The sequence below is a fragment of the Urocampus carinirostris genome, chromosome 6 (genome assembly GCF_059441175.1).
Source record: "Urocampus carinirostris isolate Australia breed hairy pipefish chromosome 6, RoL_Ucar_1.0, whole genome shotgun sequence".
In the NCBI taxonomy this organism is placed as follows: Eukaryota; Metazoa; Chordata; class Actinopteri; order Syngnathiformes; family Syngnathidae; genus Urocampus; species Urocampus carinirostris.
Window position 1 is genome coordinate 36,810,551 of NC_142354.1, and position 25,699 is coordinate 36,836,249.

The following is a 25,699-nucleotide window of genomic DNA, read 5'->3' on the forward strand; positions in this document are numbered from 1 at the left end:
AAGTACAGAGACTCCTCGCCAGAGTTCCCTCTAAGCTGCGTGGGTGCGCAATTGCGCACGACTCGATCATTCTCAGCGCACAAGAAAATCTAGCCAGCGGTCTTTTCAGGTTGTTTTTGCTTCTTTGATACCAACATGACCAAATATTATGTAACATTAGGCACAAAATGACTTAAAGGAAGGGGGGAATAGAACAAAAAAGAAAAAAATACCAAAATAAAAAGTAGTGAAAAACAGAAAAAAGGAAGAGAAAAAAGAAGGAAAAATTTAGAAAAAAGCCAGAAAAAAAGAAAAGAAAGGTAGGAAAAAAGTAAATAGAGAACAAAAAGAAAAAAAAGTGACAGCTCGGAAAAAATAAACACAATGAGATTTTTTTAAAGGAATAAAAAAGTAGAAAAAAAACACAGAAAAAAATAATAAAAAGTTTGTGTTGCATTCAAATAATTTCCAATTATATCAAGTGAATCTTGTTGCCAATATGGTACTTCCACTAAAAAATGTGATTAAGTACAGTTCTGTATCTTGCAACCGACTAAATAAGCCCCCAAAAATGTTAATATTATGCGTCAAAATATATCAGGAAATAAAAAGAAATGGATATCTTGTGAAAGAATTGTATAAACAAACGACGTATGTAGGCCGTACAACCGTTGCAATAGTACATGAGTCAATTCATTCAAAAGAGAAAAATAATTTTGCATTGCCGGAAACTCAGCAAAATGTAACGTGATGTCAAGTTTTGGACATGTTTGATAATGACTTAGTTACCACACTTGGGATTGCTGTTGCTCACTGATGTTTCAAGCGTTGCTCACCGACTTTGTGTGAACGCTCAGACCCGTGGAAAATTTCAGGGATCATTGCTCCTCCCTATTCTTTTAGTGCTGGTTCACTGCCTTGCCTATTTTAAATTGAATTGTCTTTATTGTAATTATGCTGCCCTCGCTCCCAAGTTTCACCGATTTGGCCAAACTAGAAAGCTAGCGAACAACGTCTTGATTAAGCAGACTTTTTTGCTTTTGACTGCTGTTTATTTAAGCAATGGCCTCGACTTATTGAAAGCTGTTGCCGGATTCACAGTTTGCTTAAGTGAAAATTTTGTACACACACACATAAATAGACACACACACACAAACACACACACACACACACAAACACACATATATATACATATATATATATATATATATATATATATATATATATATATATATATATATATATATATATATATATATATATATATACTGATTACCATTGCCATAAAATCATTGGATTTATTATATTAAAAATGATTCAATTCCATTTTGTATATTATCGTATTTTTTTATTTTTTTTTTAGTTTAATGTAAATATTCACTCCCAGTAATGAATACAAATGTTTTGGATTTCAAGTCCTGGACATTGCAGTCTTTTTAACAGCAAGATAGAATGATAAATGACTATGCCAGTATTTATGATGTGGTTAAACTTATTAATATCATTTTAACAGTATGGTCTGTATTTTTTCAAATTATCTTTGTTTTCATTCTACGTAGTCTGTCTTACTGTGAGTAAATAGGTACAGTGTTGTGTTTGCAAGCTTTATTATTGCTTAATAAGGGGAATTCCAATCATTAATAAAGGAAGAAATTACCTGAAGTGGGCAGGTATGTTGTCTTATGAAGAGAAAATATATTGTATTGTTTTCGCCAACATTGTTTTGATTTAAAAATGGGTTCATAAAGATTTTGGTGCATGTTTTGTCATGTTTTCCCAGTCTGGCCTTTGAGGTTTTTGCATTCACCAGTGTAAATCAGCTCTCGCAGTTTGACCATTGTGGTCTTTTATGAAACTGTGATGTTACTTCATAGATTTTCACTTTTTGCGGGTGGTTGATTCTTAGAAAATACTTTTTTAGTTTTAAGTTTTGAAGCCTGAAATTTGCCAATATGAAAAAAAGTTCTTACTTTCGCTAGGCCCTGTATACAATTATAAAATATGTTATCATATACCGGTAAATTATAAGTGTGAGAAACAAGAAAAAATGTGAAACCAAGATTTCCTGGCGTATGTTCTGCTGTGCCCCATCAACCGAAATCACATCATTTAATGCAACATAATCTCTGCCTGGCTGCTAAACTGTGTGCGTTTTTGTATGCGTGCAGTTGTTTTTGTGTGTTTTATTCAGGCGGCATGTCATCCCAAAAATCTCAAATGAAAACACAGGCAGTGGCGCGCACAGTAAAAGGGCACCTATTTGAGTGCAATGGCAGATGTGGTCATTGGCTGTGCTGCTTAATCCAGAATGCTGGGTTTGATACAAGTGGGATTTAGTCATAACTATGATACCAACATCTGTCAGGAGGGCAGCCCGCGTTACCAAAGTCGGAACACAAGAAAAGCGGAATATCTGTTTTTTTCCCCGCCATCATCTCTGTGTCAATCAAGACACCAAAAGGAGCGTGACGGATAGACCCTGAGGTAAGTGGTCAAAGAGCGAATGAGCTCGGGGTATTCTGTGGCCTTAAAAAAGCTGATTCATTACGGGGCTTATATATCCTTCCTCTGCGCAGTTCTGTTTTCGCTTTGCGTGACTGGCTGGCTTAGACAGAAGTATGATAGATTTTTCTGAATTTAGATTCCGATGCGCAAACAAACTAGGTATGTGATGATACCAAGCTAAGCATTTACATACATATAAAATCCATTGACTGATGGTACCTAATAGTCTCACGGAGATAAGTTACCCACACGTCGTTTTAATATTTATTGGTACATTAAATTTTAGTGCTACTTGTGCGTTGACAAGGTCTCTGGGTTTGCTCTTAATCATTGAACTGCTTAAGATGAACATAACACGTCAGCCTGATGAAACTGTTGTTATTCATAGTCCTAAGGGGGGCTCCTTTTCTGTTTTGGTCTTATGTACATGCCATTTCAACATAGTCGGTGCAATGCAATTTGCTTTTATTCTCATAGTGTTATCTTCTAAAAAAGCCTAGCGAAGATCAAATAAGACATTTTGGAACAATGTTGCTGCTAAATGTCATTGCACAACTTTTTTAGATGTACTTATTTTTTAGGCCAGTCACCAAGGACTACTATGTCAAAGTGTTTACCTATTTATCCTGCCTTTCTTTTAGTCTTATTTTTCTGTTTTAAGTCTTTATAACGTCTTTACCCTAGAGAGCCATGTCTAATCTGGTTGTAAATAATGATCACTCCATTGCCTTTAATGACAACAAAGACAAATCTAATTCTCATTAAACAGTAGGAAAGATCTTGTAAAATCAATATTTTTTGAAAGTATATTGTTCTGCTGAATTTGGGTTATTTACAATATTATTGTACCTATTTTACAATAAGTAATTCCCTAAAACAAATTGTAAAATTCCAGCATTTGTTTCCCAAAAAATCATATTTGTATCGTATTTATAACTCTTTTTTTCCAAGTAAGAACAGTGTAAAAAAAAACATACAAGAGCAAAGGTACAAAGAGACGAAGCAAATATATAGTAAATGCCAGAAATATGTTTTACAGTCTCAAAAAAAAAACAGATCAGACAATGATATTTTTTTATTTTACTACATCAATATATGGTAAATTGAAAAAAACATTACCTAAAATGACAAAAAATCAGATGTCTTAAACATATTTGAACTTGTTTTCATATCAACTAAAAAAAAACTATAAAAGAGCAAAAATTAATAATACAGTAATCCCTCGGTTATCGCGGTTAATGGGGACCAAAACCACCCGCAAAAAGTGAAAATCCGCAAAGTAGCGACGCCCCTTCAAAAATGCTTAAAAATTATATATATATATATATATATATATATATATATATATATATATATATATATATATATATATACTGGACTGTCTCAGAAAATTACAATATTGTGATAAAGTTCTTTATTTTCTGTAATGCAATTAAAAAAACAAAAATGTCATACATTCTGGATTCATTACACATCAACTGAACTATTTCAAGCCTTTTATTATTTTAATATTGCTGAATTTGGCTTACAGCTTAAGAAAACTCAAAAATCCTATCTCAAAATATTAGAATACTTCCTCAGACCAAGTAAAAAAATAATTTTATAACAGCAAAACTAAATCAAACATTTGAAAATGTTCATCGATGCACTCAGTACTTGGTTGGGAATCCTTTTGCACGGATTACTGCATCAATCCGGCGTGGCATGGAGGCAATCAGCCTGTGGCATTGCTGAGGTGTTATTGATGCCCAGGATGCTTCGATAGAGGCCTTCAGCTCATTTGCATTTGTAGGTCTGGTGTCTTTCATCTTCTTCGTAACTATACCCCACAAATTCTCAATGGGGTTCAGGTCAGGGGAATTAGCAGGCCAATCAAGGACAGTGATGCCATGGTCAGTGCACCAGTTACTGGTGGTTTTGGCACTGTGGGCAGGTGCCAGATCATGCTGGAAAATGAAATACTCATCTCCATAGAGCTTTTCAGCAGATGGAAGCATGTAGTGCTCTAAAATCTCTTGGTACACAGTTGCATTTACTCTGGACTTGATAAAACACAGTGGACCAACACCAGCAGCTGACATGGCTCCCCAAACCATTGCTGACAGTGGGAACTTCACACTGGATTTCAAGCAACTTGGATTTTGCTCCTCTCCAACCTTTCTCCAGACTCTGGCGCCTTGACTTCCAAATGAAATGCAAAACTTGCTTTCGTCTGAAAAGAGGACTTTGGACCACTCTGCAACTGTCCAGTGCTTCTTCTCCATAGCCCAAGTCAGACGCTTCTTCCGTTGTCTTGAGTTCAGAAGTGGCTTGACCATGGGAATACGGCTATTGTAGCCCATTTCCCGGACACGTCTGTGAACTGTGGCTTTTGATACCTGGACTCCAGCTTCAGCCCACTGTCTTTGAAGCTCCCCCAAATTCTGGAAGCGGCTCTTCTTCACAATTTTGTTAAGGCTGCGGTCATCTCTCTTGGTTGTGCAGCGTTTCCGGCCACATTTTTCCCTTCCAACAGACTTTTTGTGGATATGCCTTGAAACTGCACTCTGTGAACAGCCTGCTCTTTGAGAAATTTCTTTTTGTGTCTTAATGATGGTCCTCTGGACAGCAGTCAGATCAGCAGTGTTCCCCATACTTGTGATTTAGTTTACTGAACCAAGCTGAGTGTTTTTAAGGCTCAGGAAACCTCGCAAGGTGTTTCGAGTTAATTAGATGATTCAGGTGATTAGTTGAATAGCCTACTTGTATACTTTTTCATGATATTCTAATATTTTGAGATAGGATTTTTGAGTTTTCTTAAGCTGTAGGCCAAATTCAGCAATATTAAAATAATAAAAGGCTTGAAATAGTTCAGTTGATGTGTAATGAATCCAGAATGTATGACATTTTTGTTTTTTTAATTGCATTACAGAAAATAAAGAACTTTATCACAATATTCTAATTTTCTGAGACAGTCCAGTATATATATATATATATATATATATATATATATATATATATATATATATATATATATATATATATATATATATATATATATATATATATATATATATATATATATATATATATATATATATATATTCATTTTTTTTTTTAATTTAATTTTTTTTTAATTTTACTATTATTATTTTTCAGACCCGGTTAATGGGGACCAAAACCACCCGCGTAAAGTGAAAATCTGCGGGGTAGCGACGCCCCTTCAAAATTATTTTTTATTATTATTATTTTATTTTATTTTATTTTTTTTTTAGACCCGCGAAGCTCTGAACCCGCGAACGTGGAACCGCGAAGTAGCGGGGTCCCACTGTATAGCAAATGCCAGGCCTTATTTTTTTAAATACATTGTTGCCTTACATTCTGATATAATAATTCTTAAAATAAATCCTACGATCATATTTATTATTTTACAAAACATAATACATGATACAAAGAATTATTATCATCTGCTGCCTTATTCGTGTTTTAAACTTGTTTTTTTTTTCAAGTAAAAATAAGGGGGGATAGAAAATAGCAAAAATAGTAAGGGCATGTTGAAGTAGTATCGACTGGCAGGGAAATCAAATTACTTTTTCCTTCACCTACCCACCTTGTCTTGTTTTTCTTTCTGCTCCCTTTTCCCCCTCTTCGGTGAGCTAAAGGATGCATTCTTCCAGGAATTGATTTTATTTTTTTCATTTATTTTCACTCTCATTAAAACTGTAAATTGTTTACAACAATAAACTGTACTGTAGAAATACAGTAAGTATAAAGTACTCCTAAATGAGAAGAGCAAGCTCGGTGGGCTTGAGAGTAGGGCGCCCGCCCCGAGACTGGCAGACTGCTGGTTCGAGCCCTAAAAACATTGGTACCCATTGCCTCCTCGCTTGGTGTGTGGCATTAGGGGTTGGAATTGGGGGGTTTGGTCACATAATGACTGCCAACCAGATATTGCACATCAAATTGGTTTCAAATGGACTCCTGAGAATCTGAAGCCATTCCATCTTTGTCACTCTTCTTCCCTCTCATCTCTGGTGCAACCACCTCTCCTGTGCTTCTGTAATTTGTAATTTTCTTTGTTCCACAGCACCTTCAGTAGGAATTTACATTCCATTATTTGCATAATACAACACAACATATTGGCATGTAATCGACAAATTCCCTCATTCTTGCTGGTAAACAATGCCGAGGGATTGATACGGCAGGGGTAAACCAGCGAAAACTGTCAGGCCCTGCTGTTGATCAGAAGAGTGTGTTGTGTCACCCTGACCCGAGTGACATGGCCGCTTTCTGGTGTCCCATTTCATCTGGAGGGACGAAAGCATGACCAACTTAGGTCCCGAGGTGCTTAAATTGCTTGGGTGTTTGGGCAATTGGGTTGGCCATGGTCCAAAAATGTTTGTGTTTGTTTTGTTTTTTTTTGCTGTTTTTTCCCTTTTTATTTAATTTTTCTTTTCTTTTCTTTCTTATTGTATGTGTTTGTCTTGCTGTCGGTCAACCCTCTTGAGGGATATGACCAAGGTAGATAGATAGATAGCAATTAACGTTGAATATATCATATAGCAGCCAAACACAGTAATATTTGAGAAGTAAAATGTAGTTTATGATAGTTACAGAAAGTGTGTAATAATTACTTTAAAAAGTAAACGGGTACATACAGTATATTTAGGCACCTTAACAGAAAAATGATAAACATTTAGTAGATCCTCCTTTTGCAGAAATAACAGTTGAAACAACAAACAACTGTGCCCAATAATAATCATCAAAATACCAAACAACTCTGGCATCCTAAGACATCTCCTTTGCAGGTGTACAATACTAAAACAGAATGTGAAGCCCTTCCCACTTTGTCCCTCTTCTTCCCTCTCATCTCTGGTGCAACCACCTCTCCTGTGCTTCTGTAATTTTCTTTGTTCCAAAGCACCCTCAGTAGGAATTTATATTCCATTATTTCCCAAATACAACACAACATGTTGACATATAATCGATAAATTCCCTCATTTTTGATGGTTATCAATGCCGAGGGAGTGGAGCTAAGGACAATGTTGGGTGCTCTCAAGCTTACTTGGTGCAACAGGTCTTGTGTCCCTCATTCTTCCACTTTACCTCACCCTCATCGTGAACGTACTTTGCAAGAATAAGGAGTTTGCGGGGAAAAGGAAGGTAATGGCATTTAATCTAAGATTGGGTTGTTGGGATATCTTTCTTCTCATCTAGATGTATACGTGCATTTCAAGTGTGTTTATTTGTTTTTGTTTTTGTATTTTGAATGTTGTGGTTTATTGTGTTTTCTTCTATGAGGGTTTTTAATTACTGTATTTCCCGCACTATAAGGCACACCTAAAAGTCTTTATTTTTTTCAAAAGCTGACCAAGCACCTTATAATACAGTGCACCATATATATGAATCAATGTTCAGTCGCAAGGTTTCGCAACTAAGAAAAGCAGCTGCCGACTAGATTTTCCCCCGTAGGAGATGTAGTCTGCAGTGTATGCTGGGATATATATATATATATATATATATATATATATATATATATATATATATATATATATATATATATATATATATATATATATATATATATATATATATATATATATATATATATATATATATATATATATATATATATATATATATATGATATATATATACCGGCGTTTCATTTCCGAACCAAAGTGTCAATCATCATTTGAATCGGTGTCACCATTGGCTAAAGTTATTCGGAGGTAAAGTAGGCGGGTCCCTTTTAGCAATTACAGGGTCTTGCTAAAGTGGCGTAAAACAAAGCCTGCAATTGGTCGAAAAAGATGTGAATCACAAGTTAGGTTGCTCTATGGCCTGGAGAAAACATGTTTTACTAGTCTGTACTTATAAGCAGGAATTATGGAATTATGGGGCTAAATAAGCAACGTCCATCGATGTAGGGATGCTTCTCGGCGGATTTTTTAGTTTATTTGTCGGCATTATTGCGTGTTTTGGAGTATGTCAATATTTAACACTGTTGGATTTACTACACTCACGGATGCAAGAGGACCATGGTTGCATATTATTATTGAATGTGATGGCTGCAAGACGACTTTGGTGAGCTACCCCTTATTTATATTTTCCCAGTAGCTTGTTTCAGACTCGCCTTGATCTTTCTGTGATGAGTCTATTTTTAATTTAATTTCAATTCAATTTTTAGTGTTTATTGTCATATGCACAGTAAAAAAACGTGTTTCCCTGCACATTGAAATTCTTACATTAGTGGCCACACAGTTGCCAGCAAAAAAGAAGATAGAAACTAAGAATTGGTTGGCATTTTTTGAATCTTAAGAGTTTAACCTTCCTAATGATATGTGGAATGACGCATTTGAGTGGTGACACGTATTTGCTTCTTTGCGAGCCATTGGAATGTTTAGAGGTCGATAAGTTTGACTGAACAATCTGAGTGTATTGTTGACGTTCCCACTGCAGCACCTTATAGTCTGGTGCGCCTTATGTATAGAAAATATATGACAAAAAAAAATATTTTTTGGGGGTACGCCTTATAACCCGGTGCGCCTTATAGTGCAGAAAATACAGTAGTTCTATTTTGATTAGTGGACATTATTATGTCATTCTTCAAGGAATGTGGTCTAAATTTGGCTTGTGTGATATCTTCATTGAAAGTATCAGCCAGTGTCATTTGGAGTAGTCTTTTTTTAAAAAACGTATAGATATAATTTAGGTGATATACAATTAAGTCAGTTTTATTTGAATAGCCCTTAATCACAATGAGTCTCAAAGGGCTGCACAGACCATAGACTATTGCAAACTCCCTACTACTATTACACCATCCCCTTATCTAAAACCTACATGAGGGCAAAGTGAAACTCAAAAACCACAGCATGAGGAAAATAAAGAAACCTTGAAAAGGGGCCACACACGAGGTAACAAGACGACCAAGAAGACCAGGCTGCAAAGGACGCTGCATTAATAAACAATAAAAATAAAAATAAGATATAATATAATTAAAGTATAATTTAAATTAAAAAATAAAAAATAAAATAAAAAGTTTGACCAAGTATGCAATGGATGTAGCATTAACAAACAATACACAGACGTTGTCAACGTGAAATATAGGTCATTTATAAGCTATAGAATAGAAGTCTGTTTTAAGCCAAGATTTAAACAGTTCTACTGAGGTTGCAGATCAAATCTCATGGGGAAGAGCATTCCACAGCACCAGGGCCGAATGGAGAATGCTCTCGAACCTGTGGTTCTATTCATGGCTCTTGGGATCACTTGTAGACCAGCATTATCATTGTGTAGGCTCTGGACAGGAACATAAAATCTGTAAGCTATGAGGGAGCAAGTCTATGCATGATTTTGTATAATACCAACAGAACCTTAAAATCACATCTTAAGCTTACAGGGAGCCAATGCAGGTTAGCTAAAATCAGGGTAATGTGAAGTCTCAAACGGCTGCACAGACTACAGACTATTATAGACTACAGGCTATTATTACCGAATCCCCTGATTTAAAACCTACATGAGGGGAAGGAAAAACTCAAAACCTCAGGATGAGGAAAATGAAGAAACCTTGAGAAGCGACCACACCTGACTTTTGCACCTGCCTCACGGGCCCAAGTTGAAACATGGGGTATTTACAAAGGTACACGGAAAGAGTTTTAAACGTTTTAAAAACACTCACGGGGAAAAGGCACTGAGACACACCAACTCAAGTAAAACAGGACCAAAAGGTTGGCACCTACTTCTTCTCCTTTGTTGTTTATTGGTGGTTGTGCCTTGTGTCTTTTTCGACACTGACTGTCTCACTTATACCTTTTCTGTTCGAACGCCCCTAGCGGCCATTAAAAAAATATATATACATTAGTCACAACTCTCTATAAAATTAGGGCTGCAACATTGAATCGAAAAAAATCGATTCAAATTGATTATTAAAAAGGGTGGCGATGAATTTCATCATCGAATTGTCAGGTTGGGTGATGTAAATGATCTGCATTTATATATAGCGCTTTTCAAGTCAAGACTTCCCAAAGTGCTTTACAGTGTGCTTCACATTTCCCAATAGCGGCAGCGTGAGGTGTAGTACAGACGCTGCCCTACTTACAAACAACGTTCCGGACGATCGTAAGTTGAATTCGATCCTAAGTTGCTTCAGTGTTATATTTTGTAAGGAATGAATGTTTAAGGTTTATATAAGTATTTTGGAGGCTTGTAAAAAAAAGCGATCCAACCATTTTCTCAACCGCATGAAGCTTTCTTATTCCACTTTAATTTCAAAAGAAACAGCTCACCTCTTTTTTACACTTTACACCAACCATATTGAATGGATGCACGAAACAATAAAAAAGTCAAAGTTCTTAGCGTGCTAGAGATACAGTACACGTAGTATGTTTACACACAAATGATGAAGTTGAAGCCGGAATTCTTCTTCAGGGTGGATGCTGAGTGACCTCTCACAGCGCCACCACACGCGGGTAGCGACAGAAAGAAGCACTACAGTAATGTCCTCTGCTCAGAAAAAGGTGCACACATACAAAATATAACTTACAGCAATGTCCGGATATTTTTCGATATCCCCCAAAAAATGTTCGTATCTACCGTTTTTAGTAAGTTGAATGGTCATAAGTAGGGAAACGTCTGTACTCGTATTCTCCTTCAATGTTGCTTCTCTTTTTTTGCACTTTATAAAAAAAGTATCATGCATTTTTGCAGGTGTAAAGCATATATTTTTATTTATTTGATTTTTTATTGTTTTATATTATAGAATATTCTGTTGTTATTTTTCTATCTTCCCTAAACTTCAATATTTGTACAGAGGAGGAAATTAAAAGGAATTAAAAAATCCAACTTATCAATCTTTCTAAAAAATAATTTACGATTCTTCGATTATTAAAATAATCGTTGGTTGAAATTGTTAGTTGAAATTGTGTGACAAAGGCTGTGCATACTAGTTCGGAAATTACAGTATGTTTACTTTTTTATAGTATCTATCTATCTATCTACCCTGTTCATATCCCTCGAGAGGGGTGACCGACAGCAAGACAAACACATACAAAAACAAAGAAAATAAAAAAGGGGAAAAAATAGCAAACAACGCACACAAAAGATTTTGAGCCATGGTCAACCCAAAATGCCCAAACACCCAAACAAGTTGAGTACCTCTGCACCCAAGTTGGTCATGCTTTCATCCCTCCGAATGAAACCGGACACAAGAAAGCGGCCATGTCACTCGGGTCAGGGTGACACAACACACTCTTCTGTTCAACAGCAGGGCCCGACAGCTTTCACTGGTTTACCCCTGCCGCATCATACAGGTGCCCTGCCCATCCCTTAGAACACGTCTTAACAACCCACTATCCTTTTACAACACCTCTCCACTCATTTTTTATCACCAACAAGAGCTCTAGCTTTCACTATATTTAGACCTCTTTTTAGACCCCTTCCTCTCGGTCTCCTTCCATTTACTTCTGCTCTGTAGATCCTCTTCAACATTCGCTCCTCATCCATCCTCCATGTTTCCAAACCAACCGAGTACTCTCTTATCCACACTCTTGCTCAATTCCACTCCTACTTCAGTTCTGTCTCTCACAATTTCATTTCTCAATCTATCCAATCTTGTCACCAGTAACATACTCCTCAAACACTTCATCTCCAAAAAATTTAAAAACATTTTTTATGGTAAAATACCAAAAATAAAGCGTCAAATTGGAGAAATAATTTGCAATTTGTAAATTTTACCCTCAAATGTCAACTTCAAACTAAAATTCAACAAAACTGAATTTACTTGTTATTGCTGCAGAGAAGTTCTTTTATTATTTGGAAAATAGGTCGTTGCATGTGCAAAACGCTTCACATGCTCACAGTGGCTGACTCACACCCCTCACGACCTGTTTTTTATTTATTTTTCATTTTACCTTGTAATATGTCAGAGTACGTGTGGGTGACTTGGCATGTGCGTGATACTGTGAAAAGCGCCATGCTGCATACAGTGCAAATGCAAATGAGACCCCGCTGTGTGCTTGTGTGCTAGGTAACAGCCGGTGAATCGAAAACATGGGGAAGGCGGGAAGTAAAGTCCTGAGGGAGGCCACTGTGGACGGCATCCAAGCGCAGGTAAAACAGTGTGTGTGTTTTGCTATGCAACCCAATTAAATGCCTTACGTATGAAAACTTTTCCTAATGTCTGGTTATTAGGCCCTATTTTACCACAGGCACTGAAAATACCCCATTACCAAGATTTTTAATGCTGACATCCATTTTTTGAATGCGTTATATGAGGATGTCATACGTAGTTTGATATCAAAACCACGAGGAAAAGCTCATGAATGTCATCTTTACTAAAGATATGTTGATTGTGCCTTGTGATGAGGCTGCTAACTTAAATCCGGATTAGAGACATGAATAACAGGAATCCCTTAGTAAAATCCATCTGCACTATTTGTGTGGTTTGGATTTCATTGTTTGATTGTTACTGAGTGTAAGGCAAAGAACTTGATTGCTTTGCTTTGCATGTCCCGCTTAGAGATGTAAATAATAGGTACCCAAACTCACCTGATCCACTAATTACCAATTTAAGCACCCATTTAAGGACTTCATTTTCCACCCATTACAATATTGCTTTTTTTTTAACTGTTTTTTAGAAGCTTGCATCGTTTCTCCTTGTTTTGGTGTGTCTGTGTACAGTATGTGTGTACATTTATTCATGGTCTTCTGTGTGAATATTTATAGAACTTCATCCATTCCAGAGTATTTTCAAATCCTTGAAAACTCAAATACCGTAAATTCCGGACTATAGAGCGCACCTGATTATAAGCCGCACCCACCACATTTTAAGAGGAAAACCGATTTTGTACTTACACAAGCCGCACCTGTATATAAGCCGCATACGCCCACATTAACAGAATGTAACACAAACACAATATTAACCCCAGGCCCGACTTCAAGTCCCGCGATTGAAACTGAATGTCCTTCATTAAAGAACATAGTCCAAAAATCACAGCCGGCAAAATGAACGGAAAATGATACCGGTACTTGAGGTTTGATGCAGACCTGCAGAGTCCGGGTCCCGTTGAAAGTAATCCAAGGAAAAAAGTGCATATTTCCAAAGGCAAGGGTGGGAAAAATACACAAATGTCATCCGTGTCCACAAACACCTACCTTTACGGGTCCCCACTTCCCGTCAACCCGCGTTTGTTACACCCCTTCTTTTTAATTCGCCCGTGCTAAACAAATCAGAATAAGTGTCCCAAATAAATACAAAAAAAAACATTACAAAAATATACAGTTGCAAATACATATTATACATGGTCACACGTATTTACAAAGAAAGACGATACACCGAGAGAGTATTCAAAGCTTTAATAATAATAATATAACTTTCATCCTAAAAACGGTTTCCTTACAGGGAAATTACTGGTAGCAACACGCTAGCAACACGCTCGCAACACAGTAAACGGTTCTATTAAAAAAAACATAACGTACTTGTAAAAATCACAGTAAACCGTCCTCATCTTCCTCCTTAGAACTGAAGCCATCAAAGTCGTCTTCCTCAGTGTCGGAAAGAAACATGTCATATAGACGTCGTCCCACGCTCCCGCAGCCGGACTCGCGCGGTCACTGTCGCTGGAACTTTCACCCACTCCTGATTCTGTGCCCTCCTCTCCGTCACGCAGCAGACTGGCTTTTCGGAACCCGTTGGTTATGGTGGATTTTTTTATGCTAGTCCACGCTCTCAGGATCCACTGGCAGACTTGCGAAAACGTTTCCTTTTGCATGCGGCCAGTTTTAGTGAAGTTGCAGTCTTCCTCGGCGCATATATTCCACCGGATTAAATCTTACCTTTTGTACTCGAGCGCCGCTGGCGGCTGTTAGAAAAATTACACTAATTGGCCGCATCACTGAATAAGCCGCAGGGTTGACAGTTTGGGCAAAAAGTAGCGGCTTATAGTCCGGATTTTACGGTAGTCAGGAAACCAGCAGAAGTGAAAGGTAGATGTAGAAGTGTGATATCTGACTCCATCCTCATCAATTCAGCATTGTGTAAAAAAATCTCAAAATATTTTGGGGGGATTGAGGTCATGCGTCAAGCAAGCTTATGCTTTTCCCCTGGTTTGCCTGACCATTATCCTTTACCAAAGGCAACATTTTACCGAGTTCAGTGCCTATATTCAGGAACAAAAAGCAATATTACATTGAGATGAGCAGAGGAGGGGCTTATTTTCTGGAATAATGGTAGGTACTGGTCGGTTAGGAAGAAGGGGTGACATCCACTCCCCAAACCAACCAACACTCTGAGGAACCGGTAGCACCTGGGCATGCCATTTCCAATTCCTGGCAGCAGCACCCGCCCAGGGTTAAAACACCTTTTTCATGGACAAAATCAAGTACTTTTTAAATACCTTCATAGTTAATCTTCCATTTTTTACAGTACCATAAAAACAAAAAATTAAATATGAATCATGTATTTTCCATAGACACAACTATATCTGTGACATAACATTTTAAGACCTAAGTAAATTGCAAAAATAATTGTTTTTGAGACACATCTCTCCCCATATAGGTGTTGCGTAAAATGTCACATACTTTTTCAGGAAAAAAATTACAGTTGGGAAAAATTCCATTATTTCTTTGCATAAACCATAACAAATGTCCAGAATTTATGCTTAATCCTTGCACTAATAGATATTTTATGTACCCCGTTTAGGTATAGCACGCACCTTCTTGGGCGCGACCCATTGGGGCGATGATGCGTCATGGGTCAACGCCATACAGACTAATAAAAGCTGCCGTTAATCACAAGCGAAGAAGAAATGAAATGACAAAGTGAGGCCACCAATGAGCAGTGTCGCCATCATTTGTAAGCAGCCTTGTTGAGAAACATGGAAAAAATGTCAAGCATTCATTAGCACATCAACCAAAATTCAAGCACTTTTGAATCCTTGAAAACACAACATTAAAATGCAAGTATTTTTAAGGATTTTAAGCACCGAACGACAGAGAACTGGCCCGTAATCTCCCCAAGCCCAGCGATATAAACTAAAATCCACAAGGGTAATTTTCTAGAGCAGGCGAAGCGTCAAGTCATGGTTACGAAGATTCTCGCAATATAGTAATCCTTTTAAAACTACTTTAGGCGCTGAAGTACTTCTACCCTAGAATGATGGAGGGATGAAAAAAACAAAATGAAAATTATGTTTTAAAGGACCTAAAAGGGACAGTGTTTGTCCAGTAGATGCCCCTGGGGCGGCAGGGCGCCTAAGTGTTGAACATATCACCCCCAGGTAGCAGGGGTCCATGGTTCAATTTCAGCTACCGGCCTGCCTCTGTGGAGTTTGCATGTTCTCCCCGTGCAGGCTTGGGATTCCTAAGGACACTCTAGTTTCCTCCCGCATTCCAAAAAAAAAGGTATGTCAGGTTGATTGGTGACTTCAAATTGTCCATAGGTGTGATAAGCAAGTCAATTGTCTGTCACTGTGTGCCTTGTGCCTGGCTGGCAACCAGTTCAGGGTGTCCCCTGCCCACTGCCCGAAGATGGCTGGGGTGGGCTCCAACAGCCCTGTGATCCTTGTGAGTGTAAGCGGGGCAGGAAACAGACGGATGGATAGTTGTCCCTGTATTATGTACTGCAGTGGTCACCAACCTTTTTGAAGCTGTGAGCTACTTTTTGTTACTGATGGCTCAAATGGTTAGCATTTTGATATACATTTCTAAAATAACAACATATTTTAATACTATTGTGTTACTACTTGGTTGAAAATATTAGAAACCACTAAAACATAATTTCAAGTAGAAATCCAATTTACTAGAATGTAAAGTTGGCTGTTTTTGGTTGTGTATTTCTCAGACTTCCATGCTATGAAATTAACTTGTTTTTTATATTCCTAAATATAAAAACAAACATCACACACACACACATCAGTCTAATTCCATTATTTGTAAATACTTTTCTCAATTTTATTTCATTTTAATGTGAAGTCTTATGTGTGACTTCATTTCCTGTTTATGTGTGACATCAATAAACCACGCCTACTGACCGGATGTTGTCAATACGGCCCGGGCAACCTGGGAAGATGGCGGCTGGGCCGTGCTCACTCCCTTCGCGAGGGAGGTCAAACCTCAATAAGTGTTTTTATCTGAATAATTCTGCCAACAGAGAGTTGATATCTTGAATATCTCTCACATAGAAAATGTGCAGTTATCCATCCCTGGAAATAGATAACATTCTTCTTATGGGACCACCTGGGCACCGCGTTGAAGCACCCTGGTGCAGTGCAACTGGAAATATGTGCTAAAAACTACAAGAAAGAATACAAATGACAGAAACTCAAAGTGACCAAAACATACACTTTTACTTCTCTATTTTTTGCACAGCCTTTTTTTAGGCTTTTGGGTACTGCAGCAGCGAGATGGCAGACAATTATGTCAGCTGCTTTTTTGGGGTTAGGCTCTCAACCTACCAGTATTTTAAAAGGGCATATTTATATGATAGTACATGTATTTTAGCTTATTTTTTAAATCAATATGGTTTCTTTTTAATGAAAGTTTTTTTTACCATTCGGGGGCGCTAAATCCAGGGTCTCCAACATTTTCAAGCTGAGAGCTACTTTTTTTCACTAATTACCGAAAAGGGCCCCCAGTTTGATATCCGTTTCTAAAATATCAATTTGTTATTATTATGTGGTTACTATGTTATCAATAAATTCCTACCATCTTAATAATAGTAAGTAGGGTTAAAAAGACTCAGTCAACCACTAAAAAAAATATTTAATTAGAAAATCACAATGACCCTGCAGCAGTGAGCTATCTTTAAAACAGGTCCACAGAAAACGAAACCCTAAAAAGGCCCTGGGAAAATCAAACAAAATGAAGAAAGTCTGAAAGTCAATATGGCTTGTATGAAGTCTGACGTCTAATTTATTTAGATTTAATCTTCCAATATTCATGCTCACTAAAATACGGCTGGTTTCAAACTAGTGCTTGTCTAAAGCATGCCAAAAAAAAAAAAAAAATCACAATGACATAAATTCCATAATCCTGAACTTTTGTTCTCCACGAGTGGTGTCGCGTCAGAAGCGCTTAGGGTTGGGGGCGGCCATCTTGCAGGATATTTGCTCCGCAGACCGGTCTGAAGCAAAGTGATTCACAGGGATTAGAGATTAAGAGTTCCCCCCTGACCGCCCGCTTTGGTGAAGTAAATCTGGGGATTATGATGTCAACAGGCTGCTGCTACAGGAAAGGAAATTGAATTGTGATGGTGTATGGGTGGCGGCGGCCGTCAGCTTACTGCACAGTCCCGCAAAACTCAGACGTGAGTGTTTGTGCCTTTGGTCAACATGGGACATCGTTTTCGCTTTTGTGCCACCACTGAAGTCGAATGATGTTTATGTGGTTGATTGAGTTGTAAGAAGATTGCTGTGTCACTGTTAATCTCATCCATCCTGCTCTAGGGGTGAGTACGGGGAGGAATGCCAAGTGGATCACTCCCGTTTTGGATTTGAGTCATTTTGAGCCCGATTTGAATGAGTGACTGATTTGTGCTTCTATTCAAGACAACACCTCCCGCCGCTGCCGTCCCGCCGGCTCCGCCTCCTGTTCCTCCCGCCGCCGTCGAATTCCAGGGAGTCACAAAAAACAAGAAAATGAAGGTGAAATGGAGCCAAGTGGGTTTGGTGTTCTTTCTGATGCTGTCCATGGTGATGACAGGATGCTTCTTCTGGCAGTATCAGCTTCCGAAACTGCAACCAGGTGAGCAATTTTTTCTTCTTGTTGAGTAAAACTTTAGGAAAACACTCAATATATGGTGAAAAGCAATACATGGATTTCGAACTTGCAAAGACAGAGAGAAGCATTAAGATAAGATCATTCCATTCCCCGTCCTGATGCCCTCCCCTGAGCCCTCTTTTTATTAAATCTTCAAGGTTACTAAACACAGATCCCTAAAGACTATGTAAAGAACAGCAATAATAAATGTAATAAGAAAATAAAATAATATACTTCATCCCTGAGAGTAAATTTCTTGTTTTGTTGCCTGGTTAATTTTGCTCAGTCCAGGTATATATTTTTTTTATTTTTCAATGTATGATAGTCAAGTCAAGTCAAGTCATTTTTATTTGTATAGCCCTAAATCACGAAGAGTCTCAAAGGGCTTCACAGATTGTTACACTATATTACACAAACTATTTTCAACCGACAAGAGGAGTAGGTTATTCATATGCAATGGAGTAGAAGTGAGTTTTAAGTTTAGATTTAAACATTTCCACTGAGGTTGCAGATCGAATCTCAGGGGGAAGAGCATTCCACAGCACCGGTGCCCGGATGGAGAACGCTCTCGAACCAGCAGAAGACTTTTTTGCTCTCGGGATCATCAGAAGACCAGCACTCTCAGATCGTAGGCTTCGGACCGGGACATAGTGGCAGATCAGATCTGAAAGATAAGAGGGAGCAAGTCCATGTATGATTTTGTACAATACTAAGAGAACTTTGAAGTCACATCTTTGGCTAACTGGGAGCCAATGCAGGTTAGCCAAAATCGGTGTTATGTGATCGTACTTTTTTGTCCTGGTTAAGAGCCTCGCTGCGGCATTTTGTACTAGCTGAAGAGACTTGATTCTGGACTTCGGGAGACCGGAGAGTAGTGCATTGCAGTAATCGAGACGGGAGGTAACAAATGCATGAATTATTGTTTCCGCATCAGACTGAGACAGTATTGAACGGATTTTAGCAATGTTGCGAAGATGGAAGAAGGCAGTTCTAGTAATTTGCTTTACATGCATCTCAAAGGATAGATCAGGGTCAAATATGACACCTAAATTTTTAACTGAGTCACTCTGTGTGATGTGACATTTGTCAATGTTCACAGCAGTTTTTGAGAATAAGTCCCGGCATTTAGAAGGACCAATGACTAACATTTCAGTCTTTCCAGAGTTAAGACGCAAGAAATTGAGTGACATCCACTCTTTTATCTCAGTGAGACAGGCCTCCAAATTTCCACAGTTTAGTGTGGAAGATTCCTCCAACGGAAGATATAGTTGAGTGTCGTCTGCATAGCAATGGAAGCTGATATTGTACTTGCGAATAATATCACCCAATGGAAGCATGTAAATGTTGAAAAGTAGGGGGCCGAGCACTGAACCCTGCGGAACACCGCAGGTAACATTAAAGGGCTCAGATGTCGTTTCACCATATTTAACACAGTGCGTCCTATCTGAGAGGTAGGATTTGAACCACGAGAGGACAGCTCCTGAGAGACCAATCCATTTTTCCAACCGTTCTAGTAGGATATTGTGGCGCACTGTGTCAAAAGCAGCACTAAGATCCAGCAGCAGCAAAAGTGATGAAGCGCCAGAATCCATTGACATTAGGAGATCATTTGTTACCTTGATCAGAGCTGTCTCAGTAGAGTGGTTAGCCCTGAATCCTGATTGCATGGATTCAAAAAGGTTATTCTCGGATATGAAAGCATTCAGCTGCTGTGCCACTACTCTTTCGAGTACTTTAGAGAGGAAAGGTAGGTTTGACACAGGTCTGTAATTACTTAATATTTCTGGATCAAGGTTGGGTCGTTTCAGTGTGGGTTTAATAACGGCGGACTTAAAAGCTGCTGGAACTACACCTGAGGAGAGTGATGTATTTATAATATTTAGAACTGAAGGCCCAAGGACGCTAAAAAGACTTTTAATAAGTGAACCTGGGAGCGGGTCGAACTGGCAAGTTGTCGGTTTGGCCGCATTCACCACTTGTTTGAGATCATCAAGTGACAGTTCACTAAAACCGGCCATTTTCCCAGGGCAGCCACCCTGTCGTGCATCTGTAAATTTCAGTCCTTTAATACGTGTGGTACTAACAATATCTTTTGCAATTTCTTCCTGTATGCATTGAATCTTCTTAGTGAAGAAGACCATTAACTCCTGAGCAGAGTGTGTCGAACTGTCTGCGATAGGCTGTTGCCTTGTAAGCGATGCTACAGTGTCAAAAAGGGCTTTGGGGTTGTTCTTTTGAGACGCAATCACCTTCGAAAGGTAGGCCGATTTTGCAGAGGCAAGGGCCGCTTTATACTTTAACAAGCTGTCACACCAGGTTTGATGGAAAACCTCAAGCTTGGTAGCGCGCCATTTTCTCTCCCATTTCCTGCATTCTTTTTTAAGGGTTCTAGTTTCATCAGTAAACCAAGGTGTGCGTCTTTTAGGACGTGATTTTAGTTTTATGGGCGCTATTGAATCCAGCACACTAGTCAGGGTGGTATTGAACTCATTCATGAGTGAGTCAATCGAGCCATTGTATTTAGGAAAGGACGCAACTGCTCCAGGAAGGAGTTCAAAGAGCTCAGAAACTGTGCCAGTGCTTATATTGCGTCCGCTAAATCCCTCATCTTTATTAACTCTACATTTAGTTAGCACCTCAAATGTCACTAAATAATGATCAGAGATAACAGTAGTACACGGTAGCACCATAATGTTTGAGGTTAAAACTCCTCGAGTCAGAATCAAGTCTAGCGTGTTCCCATTTTTATGGGTTGGCAAGTCAACCAGTTGAGTAAAACCAAATGCATCAATTAGAGAACTAAACGCAATAGTAAGTGAACTGTGTGGGGAGTTCATATGAATGTTAAAGTCTCCCATAATTATAATTTTGTCTGCATAGGTTACTAGTTCAGACAAAAGTTCAGCAAATTCGTCTAAGAAAGTTGTGTATGGCTCAGGTGCACGATAGATAGTTATTACATCAATTGACAATTGAGGGGACCGCATCACAAGAGCCTCAAACGTTTTGTAATTATTAGAGGTACGTGTATTAAATTTGAGCGATTTTTCAGAGATTAGCGCAACACCACCACCTCTTTTCAGCGTGCGTGCTATATGACTACTCTCGTAGTCTGGGGGAGAGGCATAATTTAGCGCTAAGTGCTCATCCGGGCGTAACCACGTTTCACAAAGACCCATACAGTTAAGTTTATAATCACGAATAATGTTATCAACAAGTAAAGCTTTTGGAGCAAGCGATCTAATATTTAACAGACCAAATTTCAGTTTTGCTGAATCATTTGACTTAGCTGAACTCTTTGTAGTCTTTGTCGAGATCTTCAAAAGCTCCCGGCGTTGTGGCCGTTCGTGAGCGCTGAGTTTAAAGCGTCGGTTGTCCGGCGAGGAATGAATGGTGGAATTAGTTACATCCTCGCGTCCATCCTCGCGTCCATCTTGCTGCTTGGACTTCACACGCTTCACACATCTACCTGCACGGCAACCACGTTTCTGTTTCCTTTCTTTACGGGGCCGCCGCCGTCGTTTATTAAGAGGAATAGCTGTCCACAAGGATGCCGGGTCTCTTTGAAGTTCGCTCGGTATATCATAGGCGTTATAAAAAGTGCCCGAAAAGTCGAAATTTAGACGCCCACCCAACCGAATAAGTTCGTCCCTACTGTAAGTGTTTTTGGCCACACATGTGTCCAAAAGTGAAAGCAAAAAAGACAAGAGAACGGCAATAAATAGAAGATTAGCTGGACGAGCCGCAAGCATGTATCCATGCGCCGCCATGTTGGATTCTCTCATCTGATACAATCTAGTAAAAAATAATGTCTTCTTTTGGCAAATAATGAACCAAAATTTAGGCATCAGTTTTCCTATTTTACTTTTTTTTTAATTTCTGTATTTTAATTTCTGTATTTTTAGCAACTCTACACTGCAAAACAATCAACTATTTTTTTAAAGAAAAAACAAAACAAAACCAGCAAAAAAATATTTGAGAAGAGTACAACAATACAAACTATGCAGTATGTTCTAGATGATACATCTTAACAGAATGAGTTTTAGTAGCAAGCCATCCATCCATCCATCCATCCAACATCTCACATATATCTAGGATTAAGTCATGGGGGCAGCCTCAGCAGGGAAGCCCAGACCTCTCTATTGCCAGCAAATTTGTCCTGCTCATTCAATGGAATCCCAGTCCAGCCTAGAGACATAGTCTGTCCAGATTGTCCTCGCGTCTCCCCAGGGACTCCTGCTGGTGGGACGTACCCCGGAACGCCTGCTGGGTGAGGTGTCTAGGAGGCACCCTTACCATTTGACCAGTTCAACTGGCTCCTGTCAATGCAGAGGATCAGTGACTTTAGTCCCTCCCACAAAACTGAGGTCTCTATCTCTAAGCGAGAGCCCAGCCACCCTGCGGAGCAAACTCATTTCAACCACTTGCTTTGGAGATCTCGTTCTTTTTGTCACAGCCTGGGGTTGGTGACCATAGGTGAGGTTAGGAGTGTAGATTGACTGGAGAAATTAGCTCTTTCATCACCATGGCGGACTGGTGCAGGGTCCACATAAAGTTCAGATTTAATGCTCCAACCTACCTTCACATTCGAACAAGACCCCAAGATAATCTAACTACCACCTGATCTGCAAAGGTTTGAGGCCCCCAAATCGGACTCCTTTCACACTAAAGACACTAAATTAAATATCCACACAGAGAGAGAAAGAGACAAAGAGCAACAAAGGAAGAGAAAAAGAGAGACACAGAGAGTGAAAGAGACAGTGACAGAAAGTGGGAGAAAAGGGGTGGAAAAGAGAGAGAGAAAATGAAATAGGAGTACAGTGTCTTTGTGAGAGGCGCCTGGCTTTGGCAACATCAAGTTGACATATTTCAACCTGCAGCTTGTTTTTCTCTTGCGCTTCTCTGAGTGTTGTCTCACGGGCCGGATTCAATCCCTCAGCGGGCCTGATGTGGCCCGCGGGCCGCCTGTTTGACACCTGTGCTTTAGATGTTGCAAGGTTAAGAAATCTACCCGAAGGCCTTCACAAACAATTCCTCAGGCATAATATCAGTCTTCGAGAAAGCTATTCCAAGTTGGCATCCGAACGCTTGCTTGTGGGCGTCGAGAAACATCACCAACCAACATAACGATCTGATTAACTAGGAAGCAGCAATTCACCGAAACGATCATGCCAACCGCCTTTAGAGCTGCTCAAATAAATACTGTTGTGCTGATTTAATAGCTAAGGGTCGGACAACTCCGGAATGAGCCAGCCTTAAGCAATCGGAAAAAGGTGCACTAGCGGAAAAGGTGCACTAAATGGAGACAAGGCCATTCATTCATTCTTTTATTATTAATTCATTCATTCATTCAGAAAGGCTGGGTAAAAAAATGATCGTCACTTTGAGTTTCCGTAGTTTGTATTTTCCTTGTGCTTTTTAGATCTCCTTTTTAGTTGCACAGCACAATTCAAAAACATCAAAATGGTCAAATAGTACACAGTGTCCCTTTAAACTGAGCAGTTTACAAACAGAAAAAAACAGATTTGTTTCGTATCAGGAACACCTGTCCCGGTTTGGCTCTCCCTGGATAAGGGTGTGTATCGATTGGCTGCTCTCATTTTCAAGTTTAAAATGCAAATGATATCGTGAGACATGGATGCAAGCACAAAAGCAAACATTCTAAATCCTTGCAATCTTTGCACGATTCGGCCTTGCTTTACTCTCTGTCATTCGGCAGAGTTGTTTTCCCAGCAGCGTCTGCTCATTGTCTCTTCCTCTTCTTGTCTCCCTTCCCATTGTGCCGACTAGATGAAGGTCTTGGTGATAATGACAAATCCGAGATGAGATGCCCTCGCTTCCCCGAGCCTGTTCCGCTAAAGCATCCCATTCCTGGTTTGAAAGAGGCCCTGGAAAAGGTACGAAAAAGAAAGATTCATGTTAGCGGGTGCGATGGTGTGTCTGTAACTGCATCTGTGCCGCTAATCCCGAGAAGATAAGACACAGATGGAGAATACGTTGACTATGTCAGAACATTGGGTAGTGTGATCTCTGCAATAAAAGAATAGAAAGACACTTGTGCAAATTATTAGCATCGGCCATATTTGGATTTCAAGAAGTTTCTCAGCTAACTAGACCAGGGGTCTGCAATCCAAAATGTAGAAAGAGCCATATCGGACCAGAAAAAAAACAGGAGGCGCAAAAACGTAAACACCTTATAGAACAGGGGTGTCAAACTCATTTTAACTTGCAGGCCACACGATAGAACAAACATTCTGTCGGGGGCCGGACTAGTAGATTAAAAAGAAAGAAAAAGAGATAAAGACATAAGAGAAAGAGGGATGGAAAAGGAGAGAGGGTGGGACAAAGAAAGAAAAAGAGAGAGAGGGAGAGAGCGTGAGAAAGAAAAGATAAAAAGTCGTGAGAAAGAGGAAAAAGAAAGGGAGAGGATTAAAGACATCCAAAGAGAAATAGAAAGACAGAAGGATAGAAAAGAGAAAAGAAAGTGCGAAAGGCATGAAGAGAGAAAGAGAAAAGAGAGAAAAGGAAAAAAGGAAGTTAAATTTTAAAGGGGTTAAAAGACACAAAGAGAGAAAGAGACAAAGAGCAACAAAGGAAGAGAAAAAGAGAGAAAGAAAGAGTGGGAGAGAATGGGGTAGAAGGAGAGAGAGAGAGAGAGAAAAAATATATATACAAGTACAGTGTCTTTGTGAGAGGCACCTGGCTTTGGCAACATCAAGTTGACATATTTTAACCTGCAGCTTGTTTTTCTCTTGCGCTTCTCTGAGTGTTGTCTCGCGGGCCAGATTCAATCCCTTAGCGGGGCCTGATTTGGCCCGCGGGCCGCCTCTTTGACACCTGTGTTATAGAACTTCATAATGAATGCAACACATACTGTATGTTATTAGCCTACTCTCAAAATGCTTAAGTTAGATGCAGTGCGTCCTGTGGAGAATGATGCACCACGTGACTACTCTGTTGCAGTATACCGCCTCAAGTTTAACATAATTAGAATATTCATAAATTACAACATATTCCATCGCCTTGGTAATATAAAATACACACAATAAAGAATCCCAATTTTGAATATCGCTTTTATTTTGAGCACTCAAAAAAACAAAAAAAATAAACATTTATAACGTACGCCTTGTCCGGACCACAAAACGAAAACAATAAAACACAGCATACATTTATAAAAGTAAAACACAAGCCTTTTGATAGAAGTCTAGTTTTTCTCTTTTTACCTATGGGGTCCATTGCCGATCACACATCCGCCAGTTTGTTTAAAACAGCGACTTGCCTGGGTTGTGACGCTGCCCCTTTAAAAGGGGAGGAGTTCGCTCCACACAGCTCTTCATGGGACAGTGGAAAAAGCATGCCGAAGAGAGCAGGCCCCGATTCCAGTTCCTACTCTTCGGGTTTAACGGGGGTCAGCATCCATGACTTTGGTGCATTACCGATAGCTCAGTTTTCCAGACGGGAGTTCAAGCCGGGGAGCCAC

General features: G+C 39.1%; 1 protein-coding gene across 2 annotated transcripts in view; it reads left to right on the plus strand.

Annotated features, from left to right (window-relative positions):
- The first annotated feature begins 2,254 nt into the window (after positions 1-2,254).
- The window catches only part of lactbl1b (lactamase, beta-like 1b), a 36,688-nt gene continuing 13,243 nt past the window's right edge, over positions 2,255-25,699 (plus strand). Inside the window, exons 1-4 of one of the 2 annotated variants that reach the window (XM_088338894.1) lie at positions 2,255-2,463; positions 12,491-12,573; positions 18,009-18,204; positions 24,010-24,116. In XM_088338894.1, the coding sequence (XP_088195020.1) occupies positions 12,514-12,573; positions 18,009-18,204; positions 24,010-24,116 (363 nt within the window). In that variant the 5' untranslated portion in view covers positions 2,255-2,463; positions 12,491-12,513. Of the gene's footprint in view, positions 2,464-12,490; positions 12,574-17,479; positions 17,909-18,008; positions 18,205-24,009; positions 24,117-25,699 lie in introns of those variants that run through there. The other variant, XM_088338895.1, reaches the window with a different exon arrangement.